The sequence below is a fragment of the Octopus sinensis genome, linkage group LG2 (assembly GCF_006345805.1).
Source record: "Octopus sinensis linkage group LG2, ASM634580v1, whole genome shotgun sequence".
Taxonomy (NCBI): domain Eukaryota; kingdom Metazoa; phylum Mollusca; class Cephalopoda; order Octopoda; family Octopodidae; genus Octopus; species Octopus sinensis.
Genome location: NC_042998.1, coordinates 45,913,721 through 45,926,156, shown reverse-complemented (window position 1 = coordinate 45,926,156; position 12,436 = coordinate 45,913,721). Strand labels below are relative to the sequence as shown.

Here is a 12,436-nt window from a genome sequence, read left to right as displayed (position 1 = left end):
TAGGAGTTGCTATTGGTAAATATCCCAAATTTGTAATAATTATATACACAATATATAGACATATATACACTATATATATGTTGCATTCTCTTCATGCTCACTTTCCTCCCTCTTTTCACTTCACTGTGTCCCTGTCATTTTTTCTTGCCCCTCCTTATTTCTCCTGTCCCTCTGCCTCTCTCTCTTCTCTCCCCACATGACCGGCATTCAGCCAAGCCTGACCTTTCTTTCTTGGTTAGGCCATTGTCCAGGCAACCTCTATATTCTTCCCTGTGCCTGTGAAATCTTGTATCCCTGCCATAAGGCTTTACTTCCACAAACGCCAGTTTAATTTAATTCATCCTCAGTCGAAAGACACCGGTTGTTATGTCCTGTTATTTGTATTGGTATAACTTTCTCCGTTTTTCCCGTCTTTGTTTCTCTATACATTCGCTACTTTCTTCCAAGGAATCTAATGCTCTTAGCTTAGTTTTTCCTTGGGGCTGGCCAGATTGGAGCAATTTCGAGTATAACCAGGTGAAATTGCAAAGATAATCTGGAACTTGACTGAGGAAAGAAAACTCTGAATGACCCATCCTTGTTTTCTTTATATCGTCTACAATGTACAATATATACATACATATACATACAATATATACATATATATATACATACAATATGTATATATACAATATATTCATATATATATATATATATATATACATACATACAAAATTTAGGTTAGTTAAAAAATATTTGTGACATATTTCAACTGTTAAAAGGCAAATTCACTGTGGTTACCATGGAGAAAATATTACTCTTATGGCAAAAAGACAGTGCTTATCACTTTTGGGGCTCTTTAAAACTTGTGAGATAGCTGTGTTAATGTTCAGCTTAAACATCTGCTGAGTGAGGAGAGATTTGCAGACGACTGTAAAGGAAGGATTCGTTGAAGAGCCTTAGGAGGTAAAGATACAATAAGAGTTAAGTGAGGAGGAGCAAAATGGGTGGGCCTGAATGGATAGGATGTGTAAGTATCTATTTAACTGCTATTTAAAATTATGATGAATAACTGAAGACATAATCGCAGTTCATCAAGAGTGAGCTTTTGTACTGAATATTTATCAAAATAATGTTCTTCAATGATGTCATTATGTACTGAACCTGGGTTTAACTTTACTATTTAATTGCAGTTGTTTTATGTTGAGATTTCCAGTAGATGCTGGCTTAAATTATAAGGTGAATGTTAGTTCAAGTACAAAAGTAGATAGATTTCTTATTTTTATGTCAATAAAATGAAATAATATTTTCCAAGCCAAACAAAGGATCCTCTATGTAGTTGTGCGATATCGTGGATATGGCAGCCAAATCTCAAATTACATCCTTCTGTCTTAAAAATGAACACACTAAACAGTGTGATATTATATACACAGTAACCGATTATGGTTGGTATGCCTTTTGATTAAAGTTGACCCACAGTTAAATAATAATAATAATTCATTGTCCAAAATTTCACTGAAATTAAAACATATTACATAAATAAATGACAGTAGAAATTATTACATAAACAAATGGAAAAATGAGATTTTTTTTACATTTTTCTATTTTATTTTTCTAAAAATATTAATACCAAAAGCTGAACACTGGTGGCGAAAAGTACTAAAGTTAAATATAATTTTTGGTTTTCATTTTCATATTTTAGATATAAATAAATACATGATTTCAATAATGATTTAGTTATTAGTCACATTGGTGATATAAATTTAAGATATGATTATGAGTCATAAAATACGGAGATCTTTTTGCAGACATTCTTCTTGAAAGAACAATTTACTATGCTACTCAGCTTACAACAGAGAAATGAAAAGGAAGTTTTCATTTGTATTAACTATTATGTACGATGAAAGACAAGACTGATTTCACTAGGGCACACCAAGCTTCTTCATACACTGCTTAGTTCATTTATCTTGTAAACTGAAACAGAGTTACTGAATCAATGAAACTTCCTGGTCATATACCTTAAGACCTAAACATTTATGTTACATAATGCATTTCAGCTTTGACTTATTCTGTTTCTTTATTTTCATTGAACATTGTTTACATTTCAATTAATTTTGAAAATAAAGAAAGAAGTCAGTAAAATAACTGTCATTGTTAGTCTGAAGTCTGGAACATGAATTAACATGAAACTTTGATGCAAGGTTTAAATTTAGATGATTTTAAAGCAAAGTTTTTTTCAAAGAACCAAAGGCTGTCTCAGATGGTTTAGTATCAAAAGGTTTAAAAATAAAATAAATGGTTGGAGCCCCATTCTGATGAAAATGTGAAATATACTTGGTTTATATTACGAAGCTGGTAAAATAAAAAAATACACCTCTTTATATTATATAAAACAGTAAGCACGACAACTATTTCAAATTTATCTTTAGGGAATGTTGTTAAGAAATATAACCCTCAGAATCCAAGGCAACAGTCCAATTTTGGGTTGCGACACAATCCATAATTTATTAATAGGAGTAAAAGACACTTAGTTTCTTAATTTTTCTTTTATTCAAGTGTTGATTATAACTGAGGTCTATATTTTAATGTCAAGCGACCAACTTCAAAATAAAAACCTTAATTATAATCAATTTTGAGAACCTGAAAGTATTGGAAACCATTATTCTAAATGGGAAAGAAAATCATCTAGTATGACTCAAACCTTGCTTCTTGTGAAACAGTAATAAAAAGGCACACAATCAGTAAAGTAAAATACAAATTATTGTAAAAAAATTATGATCAGTCAAAATATATTGGTTCTAATTTCCTGTCAATCTGCTTAAGCACACAATGTTAATTTCCAGCAGAGGACCAAGCCAAAATGTGTTTTGCTCCAATTATATATTTTTATAAGTATCTAAAATGTAATTTTATAGTAACTGAGAACTTTTTGAAAAGTAACAGTACTTTTTAAAGAGATTTAGCTGTTTCATGCATATCCCGAGTGGTAAAATTGATGCCATCACCAGGTAAGGGAGAATTAATCAAAGGACATATCCAGGATATGTGGTAATTTTTACCTAAGGCATCTAAGAAATTCTTTTTCCATCCAAGATTATAATCATGTTTCTTTGAACGACGTTCATAAGTAGTCTGTCCATTATAAATATTTCTGACATGATAAAGCAAACAGCTAATCACAGCAATAAAAACTAGTGATGAAAGACCTGTGAGAAAACAAGCTAGCAAGTGAGGAGAGTATAAAACTCCAAAGAGCCATGCTAAAATTGGTACAATTATACTGAACAGGTAAGAGAAAGAAAGCCTACCAAACTCAGTCAGTGTGTAGCGGACAAACATCAGGGTTGAATAAAAAGAAGCGATGGTTACATAAAACAATAGTAAAATGAAATAACGGAAATTGTTATGGCCAATGCATGTTCCAATAAATAGACAATGATGGTCTCGTTTAAGGATGCATCTATGAAAAGAAAAAGAAAATAAGCATATGGTTAATGTTTTCTTGCAAAAGGCAAAAAATAAATAAATAAATAACAATTACTGGCAAGGAATTGACTAAAACTTCTTTTTCATCATCATCACTTAACCCTCTAGCATTCAGATTATTCTGTTATATGTAATGCTTTTTCATTCATGTTGTAGAGCCTTGCTTCGGTTGAGAGCAAATAACATAAATTTGTCCTATTGTAAATAGGACAAATTTATATTATTTACAATAGGACAAATTCATATTATTTGCTTTCATTCACGTTGTATTTAATTAATCATGCATTATCCCATAACCTTGTAATTTTGATGTGATTGTATATTTTTAGAATAGCATTGAAGGTTATGTGTGATAGGCTGGATCTAGCTGGTTAGAACATAAAACTGATAGCATATTTAGGCTGGATATGTCTGGTTTAAATGCTGAAGAGTCAATGTCCATATTCTATGCTTGCATGGGCCAGATGGAATTTGCTGAGGCAGATATTCTATAACTGGATGCCCTTCTTGTTACTAACCCTCACCTGTTTCCAAGCAAAGTAATATTTCCCTATGGCCAGACATTTTCTTCATGGAAGACTGGAAACAAACATCACTTGTATGATGATGATGTTTGTCTACAACCATCACATAATGATAAGACAAGGGTATACACACACCATATATATATTGAGAAAAAGGAGGGAGTCAGAATTTTGGATAATTCTTTATTAGCGCTTTCAACTATTTAATTGAATTCTTCAAGACAAAAATTAAAGCACAAAATTTTGAGAATAAAGAATTATCCAGAATTCTGACTACCTCCTTTTTCTCAATATACAATATCTGTACACCACTCCAAACACTCTCTTTATATATATATATCATCATCATCATCATCATCATCGTTCAACGTCTGTTCTCCATGCTAGCATGGATTGGAAAGTTCGACCGGGGATCTGGGAAGCCAGAAGGCTGCACCAGGCTCCGGTCTTATCTGGCAAAGTTTCTACAGCTGGATGCCCTTATATATATATATATATATATATGTCTGAAATGGTCGTGGCTTCTGGTACTTAACTGTCTGACACACACACACACACACATATATATATATATATATATATGTGTCTGAAATGATGACTTCTGGTACTTGACTGATGAAAGAAAGCCAAGAATGGCCCGTCTTTTTTTGCCTGTCCTTCTAATTGTTGTTTCTCTTGTGTGCCTTTGTGTTTTCTATCTGTCTGAAAGTTTTAATGCCCTCTATTCCATTTTTGTTCCACATATATATATATATATATTTAAGTAGGTGAATGAATTATCCTAGTATGGATAATTTGGTTAATCGATACCTGGGTAGCAAATTCACGTCAGAAAACATGGTTGAAGCTACATGCCAAGGGCAAAACCCCGTGTCCCTGTGTGGAAATTTGTGTGTTTTTTTTTATATGAATAAATGGAAAGAATGGAGTTCAACGAAGATTTTAACAAAATTCCTTTACTTTCGACACATGTTTCGAAGACTGCATATTCTTAATTCCGAAGGAATAAAGTGTGCATTATGCCGTCTTCTCTTCAGGAAAGACAAGGAGCCTCTATCAGTCTTTGATGACTGCTACATTGTGTCCGCAGTGATAAAAACAGTCATTATCACTGCGGACACAATGTAGGCAGTCATCAAAAAGTATTTGTTCGTCGTGAGACTGATAGAGGCTCCTTGTCTTTCCTGAAGAGAAGACGGCATAATGCACACTTTATTCCTTCGGAATTAAGAATATGCAGTCTTCGAAACATGTGTCGAAAGTAAAGGAATTTTGTTAAAATCTTCGTTCGACTCCATTCTTTCCATTTATTTATTTATTTATATATATATATATATATATACTTTATTTAAAAGCTGCAGAAATATAACAAAAGCTGTTACTCAGAGTTTCACGTTTTAAATGAAGCATATTATTCTACCTCTGGTATTTGAGTACTCTTTTTTCCACCTTACTCCGGTATATATATATAAATTGATTGATTGAATGAATGTGGTTATGAAGCTTTCACTTTTATATTATACTATGGAAGACAGAAAGGGTTATAATTTTTGTATGACTTAATGGATTGGTTGCTGTTTAGTTACATACTTAGGAGTTGGTTGTAATTTACTTATTGAATTTCTTTACCAATATGGTTGTACATAAGGTAAATGTGTTTGAAAGTTGTGGTTTCTTTGGTTTGTTTGTTCCCAAACAACACTTATTTTCGTGCTGTCTACATCAGTGGATTCGATGGTACTGCCCAGGTGTCGAAACCATAATGATATCTGTGAGGCAGCTGATGATGGAGGTATGTTGGATTGTTGGTATGGCTGTTTTTGTATATGTGGAATAGTATTATAATACATCCTTTTGATATATATATATATATATATATATATATATAAAGTTAAACTGGTTGCACAAAAGAATCAATAAAATGGGGGGTTTTTTCTATCTAGAATGATGGTCCCAAGAATTTTAGCTTCTGAAAATTTAAGGATATAAATAATGGAGTACGTCCACTGTTTTTACCTTTACTACTTCCTTCACTTAAGAGTGTGCTTTCTTCAATTTTGTATTTTAATGTGGAATATTTATGTAATTAAGTATATAGTAACAATTGTGTAAAATTCTCTAAACTGGAAGGCAAAGTCAACCTTGGTAAAATTTGAACTCAGAACACAAAGACTGATGAAATAACGGTAAGCATTTCGCCCGGTGCGCTTAACGATTCTGCCAGCTCACCATAATAATCCTTTTCTATTATAGACACAAGGTCTGAAATTTGGAGGTATGGGGTTTAGTCGATAACATCGACCCTAGTATTTCACTGATACTCAATTTATCGACCCCGAAAGGATGAAAGGCAAAGTCGACCTCGGCAGAATTTGAACTCAGCACGTAGCGAAATACCTATTTCTTTACTACCCACAAGGGGCTAAACACAGAGAGGACAAACAAGGACAGACAAACGGATTAAGTCGATTATATAACTGGTACTTATTTAATCGACCCAGAAAGGATGAAAGGCAAAGTCAACCTCGGCGGAATTTGAACTCAGAACGTAGCGAAATACCTATTTCGCTACGAAATACTGCTAAGCATTTCGCCCGGCGTGCTAACGTTTGTGCCAGCTCGCCCCCTTGATACAGTTTCTAAATAATGCTTTGTAATAGCAGAATGGTAAACGTTCAAATGGTACATACAAAGCTATTTTTCTAAGAACCAATATAGGTTGCCGGCGTAGTAGAGCCAAAATATAAAACGTTTTATTGTACGCATCTACAATGCATTTCAATACTGATCTTTTATCTAAAATGCAAGCTTTCATCTGCAGACACACCTCTCCCACAAAAGGTCGAAAGCTCACCAAAATATCTTCTCACAGGAAATGAATGCACTTTAGCTATGGACACACGTTTGCCATCTCGAGAAAAGAACTACCCCGCTTTTTTTAGTAGTCATTTAAGTGCTAATCTACTTCATTGTTAGCGAGTTTATAGAAGTGAGCAAGCGATGGATTTCGAAATCATACCTATATATATATATAAAGTACATAAAATAACATTATGTCACGAATACATACTGGTAGATTCTTTAAAACACACGCATAAACTGCTATTTTTCTTTTCTTTCACAAAGGTTAGCAGTTGAAAATATGTTGTGAACTTACATACCGACTAAATTCATGCATGCAAGTTCATTGGTATAAATACTAATGTAAAATTATTTGTATTGAATGTAAAATATATCAATGTAACTTATTTTACATGAACTATTGATTCAAAAGCTTTAAACAAATCACATTACAGAAGAACTGAGGTTTAACTTGTTTTTGTACATTAGTAGTAATACGATCGTGAATAAGGTGCGTTGAACTTTAAATCAATTAATACTTTATCGTCTTAAAAGTTAAGTTGAGTACCAACATATTTACAACACTTCCTGCAGGTAACAAAGTCATTTTAACGCTTACCTGTCACAAATGTCACAGTGAAAAGACCTCGGAGGTGCGTTGCAGACGCAAACTGAACAGTAAAACCATTTAGGTTTCAGAACACTCGGAAGGATCACAGAACCACTGGTTGTATCTGTAGAACTTATCTTCCAAATGCAAACCATAACATTAAAATAACAAATTACACTAAAGGTAAAATGAAGTAGGTAAACGGGATCATGCCAAGGTAGATGTTTGAATCTGGAAGGTAAAATTTCCGTATGATAAAACCATTTAGCAATATGAATGCCTATCAAAATTGTAGAAAAAGCAACCTTGTCCAATCTCGATTTTGGTATAATTTTCCATTTAATATTCATCTTTAAAATATATTTGTTTTGTTTCCAGTCGCTATTTCGAAATATATACAATATAAACACATAAAAGTTTTAGATATTAACAGCGACGATGAACAGGAAAAAGGGCGGTGTTTGTATTCTTATGAGTTACGTCCCTTGCAACATCAATCTTTGCAAGAGTGGTCTCCACTTGATCTGCAACCCTCTTTAATTTGGTTAGATTTATATATTTAGTTTTTGTATTATTATCTGAAAGACTCTTGATGCGAAATCGCATCAATTGACACAAATGTTAAAATTTAGAAGAGTCATTGTATCACAAAGACACACACAATGGTTATATTTCTCTTCTATTATTATTAACCAGTTAGTTAATCGATTACTTTGATCAGATTTTTATAGTTACCAGATTTTACTAGTGCCATTTCTGTACACAAGCACATTGAGCAGTTACCTAAGAGTCTTACATGTCGAGGGGGCCCATACTAATCTATTAATGTTGTTGTCGTGCATGTAGGAGTTTTCGTCCATTGCTTTGCCTGGGGTCCTATAAGTATGTTAAAACGGCCCGGACTCTCACCAGTACAAGAATTCCACGGCAGTGGCGGCTCGTGTATAGGAACTACATTACTACAGCACCCCCTATTTCCACTCGATATTATCGATAACATTCAATATAATGATCCTTTTTTTCTTTAAATATTTCTTCATACTTGTACATTATATAATTCTTAGCCTTAATGTCAATAGCCATCCCCTAGTTTATGAAAAAAAAAAATTTTAATCCTTGTATAGCACTGTGCGCTTTACCGTTCCAGCGACGCGGTGTTTGGCAGTTGGGCGCATGCTCACATGTCCGAGATAGGAAACTTCACGCTAGAGAGAGAGATAGCACTGTCGTTCACGCAGTGCCGGTGAAAGGTAGTGTTTCTTTTTGACTCCGCGTGTGTTGAGCTTAAAAACGTGTTTATATTCTTGAATGTGATAAAGTGTAGAATTAGATTATTATCCTGCTTCCAGGATTTGAAAAATAGGGCAGATTTCCTCCCGTCCCCTTATTTTGTAATTTATGGAGGAATTTTTGAGAAAAAACGGGGGATTTCGCGTCGGGTCCTCTGACACTAGTGGAATGTTGTTGTTGTTATTACTGCTGCTGCTGTTTTGCCCTAAATCGCTCTTGATCATGCAGACTAAACTCAAATACCTTTTAAAAATAGTGAGCTCTTCAGACTACATTATCCAGTGCGTTTATCAATTCAAAGAGACGAAAAGGTGTAGTTTAAAGAAGCGATTGCTCCCTTTAGTATGTCGAGTAGACTACATACAAGCTTCCTTGAAGATATTGATGTGGATCATGTTCAGCGTGAATAATTAGAGATTGATGCCTGCAAAAATATGGGCGAGGAGGGAATTCCAGTTCTAAGAAAGAAAGGCTGCAAATAGCCAGTTCTGTTGTAATAGTGGAAATCTAATTTTTTGTGAATTCTCCCAATCTCTCTCTCTCTCTCTCTCTCTCTCTCTCTCTCTCTCTCTTCTCTCTCTCTCTCTCTCTCTCTATATATATATATATATATATATATATATAATATATATATATATATTAAAGGAAAAGAATATATCAAATGCTGACTCGGAAGCGCCTGCTACGGATCCCAAGCTCCAGTTTCAGCTGTGACCTTCTAACCTATCGGATGATCAATTATAGCAGTTACACAGCGAACCTATTGGTTTAGATTACCAGCGAACTAAACCCTTCATATTCTATATATATATGTATAAGGCGGCGAGCTGGCAGAATCGTTAGCACGCCGGGCGAAATGCTTAGCGGTATTTCGCCTGCGTTACGTTGTGAGTTCAAAATCCGCCGAGGTCGACTTTGCCTTTCATCCTTTCGGGGTCGATAAATTAAGTACCAGTTACGCACTGGGGTCGATGTAATCGACTTAATACCTATGTCTGTCCTTGTTTGTCCCCTCTGTGTTTAGCCCCTTGTGGGTAATAAAGAAATAGGTATTTCGCCTGCCGTTACGTTCCGAGTTCAAATTCCACCGAGGTCGACTTTGCCTTTCATCCTTTCGGGGTCGATAAATTAAGTACCAGTTACGCATTGGGGTCGATATAATCGGTTTAATCCGTTTGTCTGTCCTTGTCTGTCCTCTGTGTTTAGCCCCTTGTGGGTAATAAAGAAATAGGTATTTCGCCTGCCGTTACGTTCTGAGTTCAAATTCCACCGAGGTCGACTTTGCCTTTCATCCTTTCGGGGTCGATAAATTAAGAATCAGTTACGCATTGGGGTCGATATAATCGGTTTAATCCGTTTGTCTGTCCTTGTTTGTCCTCTCTGCGTTTAGCCCCTTGTGGGTAGTAAAGAAATATATATATATGTATAATATACAATATATACAAAATCTCTTCTCACCAGGTTGGATTGATTAAATTCATTTGTGGAAAATCAGAGTAAGAAACTCCAAAGGCGAGCTATCAGGATTAACTTAAAATAGCCTCCTTGTCATTCATTTGTATCTGCTGCTAATACCAAACTACATTTACCTACTTTTCATGTTCGAATGAATTTTACTATAACTGACTATAAGTGAGTGAATGAATAACTATTGACTGAATGAATGAAGGAATAAATGAATGAATGAATATTTCCGTTCTCATAGTTGAAGGTCGAAGCTGCACATCCAACCGCCGTTTTTTTTGCCGTACACTGAAATTTCATGCTGTCACCAGGTTTTGATGACATCAGTCCATCTCATTTACATCTTTGTTGTCTGCGAACTCGTTTTTCGATTTACGCCTGACTAATAACATATACAGTAAACTATTCCATTGACTTCTACATAAGATGTTGCAGCAGTTCTTCCCCTTCGTCCGGCCAGAATTAGAACTAGGTGTCCCTAAATGCTGTTTATTCCTTTAATAAAAAAGAAAAATACGACTCCCCGCTCTCTTCCCCTTCTCTCTTCCCCCTCTTCTCTTCCCTCTTCTCTCTTCCCCCCTCGCCCCTCTCTCTTCCTCTTCTCTCTTCTCCCGCCCCCTCTCTATATAGATATGTTTGTGTGTGTGCATCTATTATTATAATTAAGAGTAAAATCTACATAGGATTTTGTCAAGTAGCTAGCATGCAAGAAGCCATTTAGGTAAAAATTAATACAATATTTTATAAATATAATTATAATAAGGGCAACAGCTGAGTAGCGCCACATGCTAGAAGTAGACGCCAAGTGGCTATAAAACTACCTTATGCATCACATAGACACTAGCTGATAGTTTTAGAGCCATTTGGCGTCTACTTCTAGCATGTAGCGTTACTCAATAGTTACCCTTATTATACACACACACACACACACACATTCCTCCTCTCGAGGCTCTTTTTCTTTTCTTTTATGTATTTTTCTTCACTCTGATGAAGCTCCATAATCCAGATCTGATGTGGTATAAAATATGACGAATATTATTCTCAGAATTTTCTTTGGCATCACTGTGGGACATTGGAAGCAGAAACGGTTGTTAGATGGGATGCCCGGTCATGTTGGAGGGCGCTAACGGCGAGCATGGAAGCTGCGGGCGCGAAACTGGGAGAAGCCGACTGCAGTTGCAACAACCTCATGTACAGGCATTGCTGACATTTTGCATGGGCAATGGTCAGTGATTGTTATCCTTGGTCACGAATGGAGAGCCATCAACGCGCACACACATACACACACATAAACACACATACATGTATGGTATTTGCTAAATATGCATTTGTCTATGTCGCTCAAATACATGTCACTGGTCACTAAGTTATATTTCTTAGCTCAATTTTGCTTAAATTACGCTAGTTACGTAAGCCATAAATATTTTCCACTCTTGAGCGCGCGCGTGTGTGTGTAAGTTTAAGTACATTGGTTACTAGAAATAAGATTTCAAATAATTAAAATTAGAAAGGAACGAACGATCATACATACATACATGATAATTGCTTCATCTTGAGAAATGATAGCCGTCCCATCAACGCACACACCACACCTCATCACATATTACAATCACTCAGCTGCTGCCTGACAGGGTTTAAAACCCAAGTGACAGATATTATTTAAGGTTCTTCTATATTTTTGCCATTTGGAATCTGATTCTGAAGGGATGTTTTTGTGAACTAGCATATGTCTTTTAAGTCCAGATATTGTCTTACAAGTTTTTTGACATGTGACACACGTTGTAAGAGGCGGTTGGTGTCCAGGATCATTACCTATTTAGGCATTTTGATTTTCATGTGATTACATATGGTTCAGGTATCCTGCTTTTGACAACAGAACACGGTCACATATAATACACATCCAATGTTCACTGTTGATTATTGTTCTAATTGTTCCTTTGCGACAGGTCCTTTTAAGTTCAGAGTACTGAATCATCTTTTTCTCCCAGGCATTACAACCAGTCCTAACGGCACCTCTCCACTTGTTCCGATCTAGAGCATCATTTTTCCAATCACTTTTGTTCATATCTAGTTTCTTCAGGTTTTCCTTCACACAGTCTTTATATCTTTTCCTCGGTTTATGTTGTGGTCGCTTACCAGAGTTGAGCTCACCATAAAAAAGACGCTTTAGCAAACGCTTGTCTTTCATTCTAATAGCATATCCAGTCTATCTCATTTGAGCCAAGATAACATGCTCAACTGA

General features: G+C 35.2%; 1 protein-coding gene across 1 annotated transcript; it reads right to left on the bottom strand.

Moving 5' to 3' along the window:
• Positions 1–2,070: 2,070 nt before the first annotated feature.
• On the bottom strand, positions 2,071–8,416 carry LOC115232574 (probable palmitoyltransferase ZDHHC24). The gene is made up of 2 exons (XM_029802538.2): positions 7,450–8,416; positions 2,071–3,439 (listed from the first exon to the last, which is right to left on the bottom strand). Exons 1-2 carry the CDS (start codon positions 7,788–7,790, stop codon positions 2,929–2,931), a joined length of 852 nt encoding a protein of 283 aa, XP_029658398.1. The 5' UTR covers positions 7,791–8,416; the 3' UTR covers positions 2,071–2,928.
• Positions 8,417–12,436: the final 4,020 nt, after the last annotated feature.

Bases quoted from the DNA above. Each gene is read 5' to 3' on its own strand.
- LOC115232574 (XM_029802538.2), bottom strand. From the start codon at position 7,790: ATGAATATTAAATGGAAAATTATACCAAAATCGAGATTGGACAAGGTT. The intron at 3,440-7,449 runs GTAAGCGTTAAA...TTCTTTTCATAG, and splicing joins CACTGTGACATTTGTGACAG to ATGCATCCTTAAACGAGACC.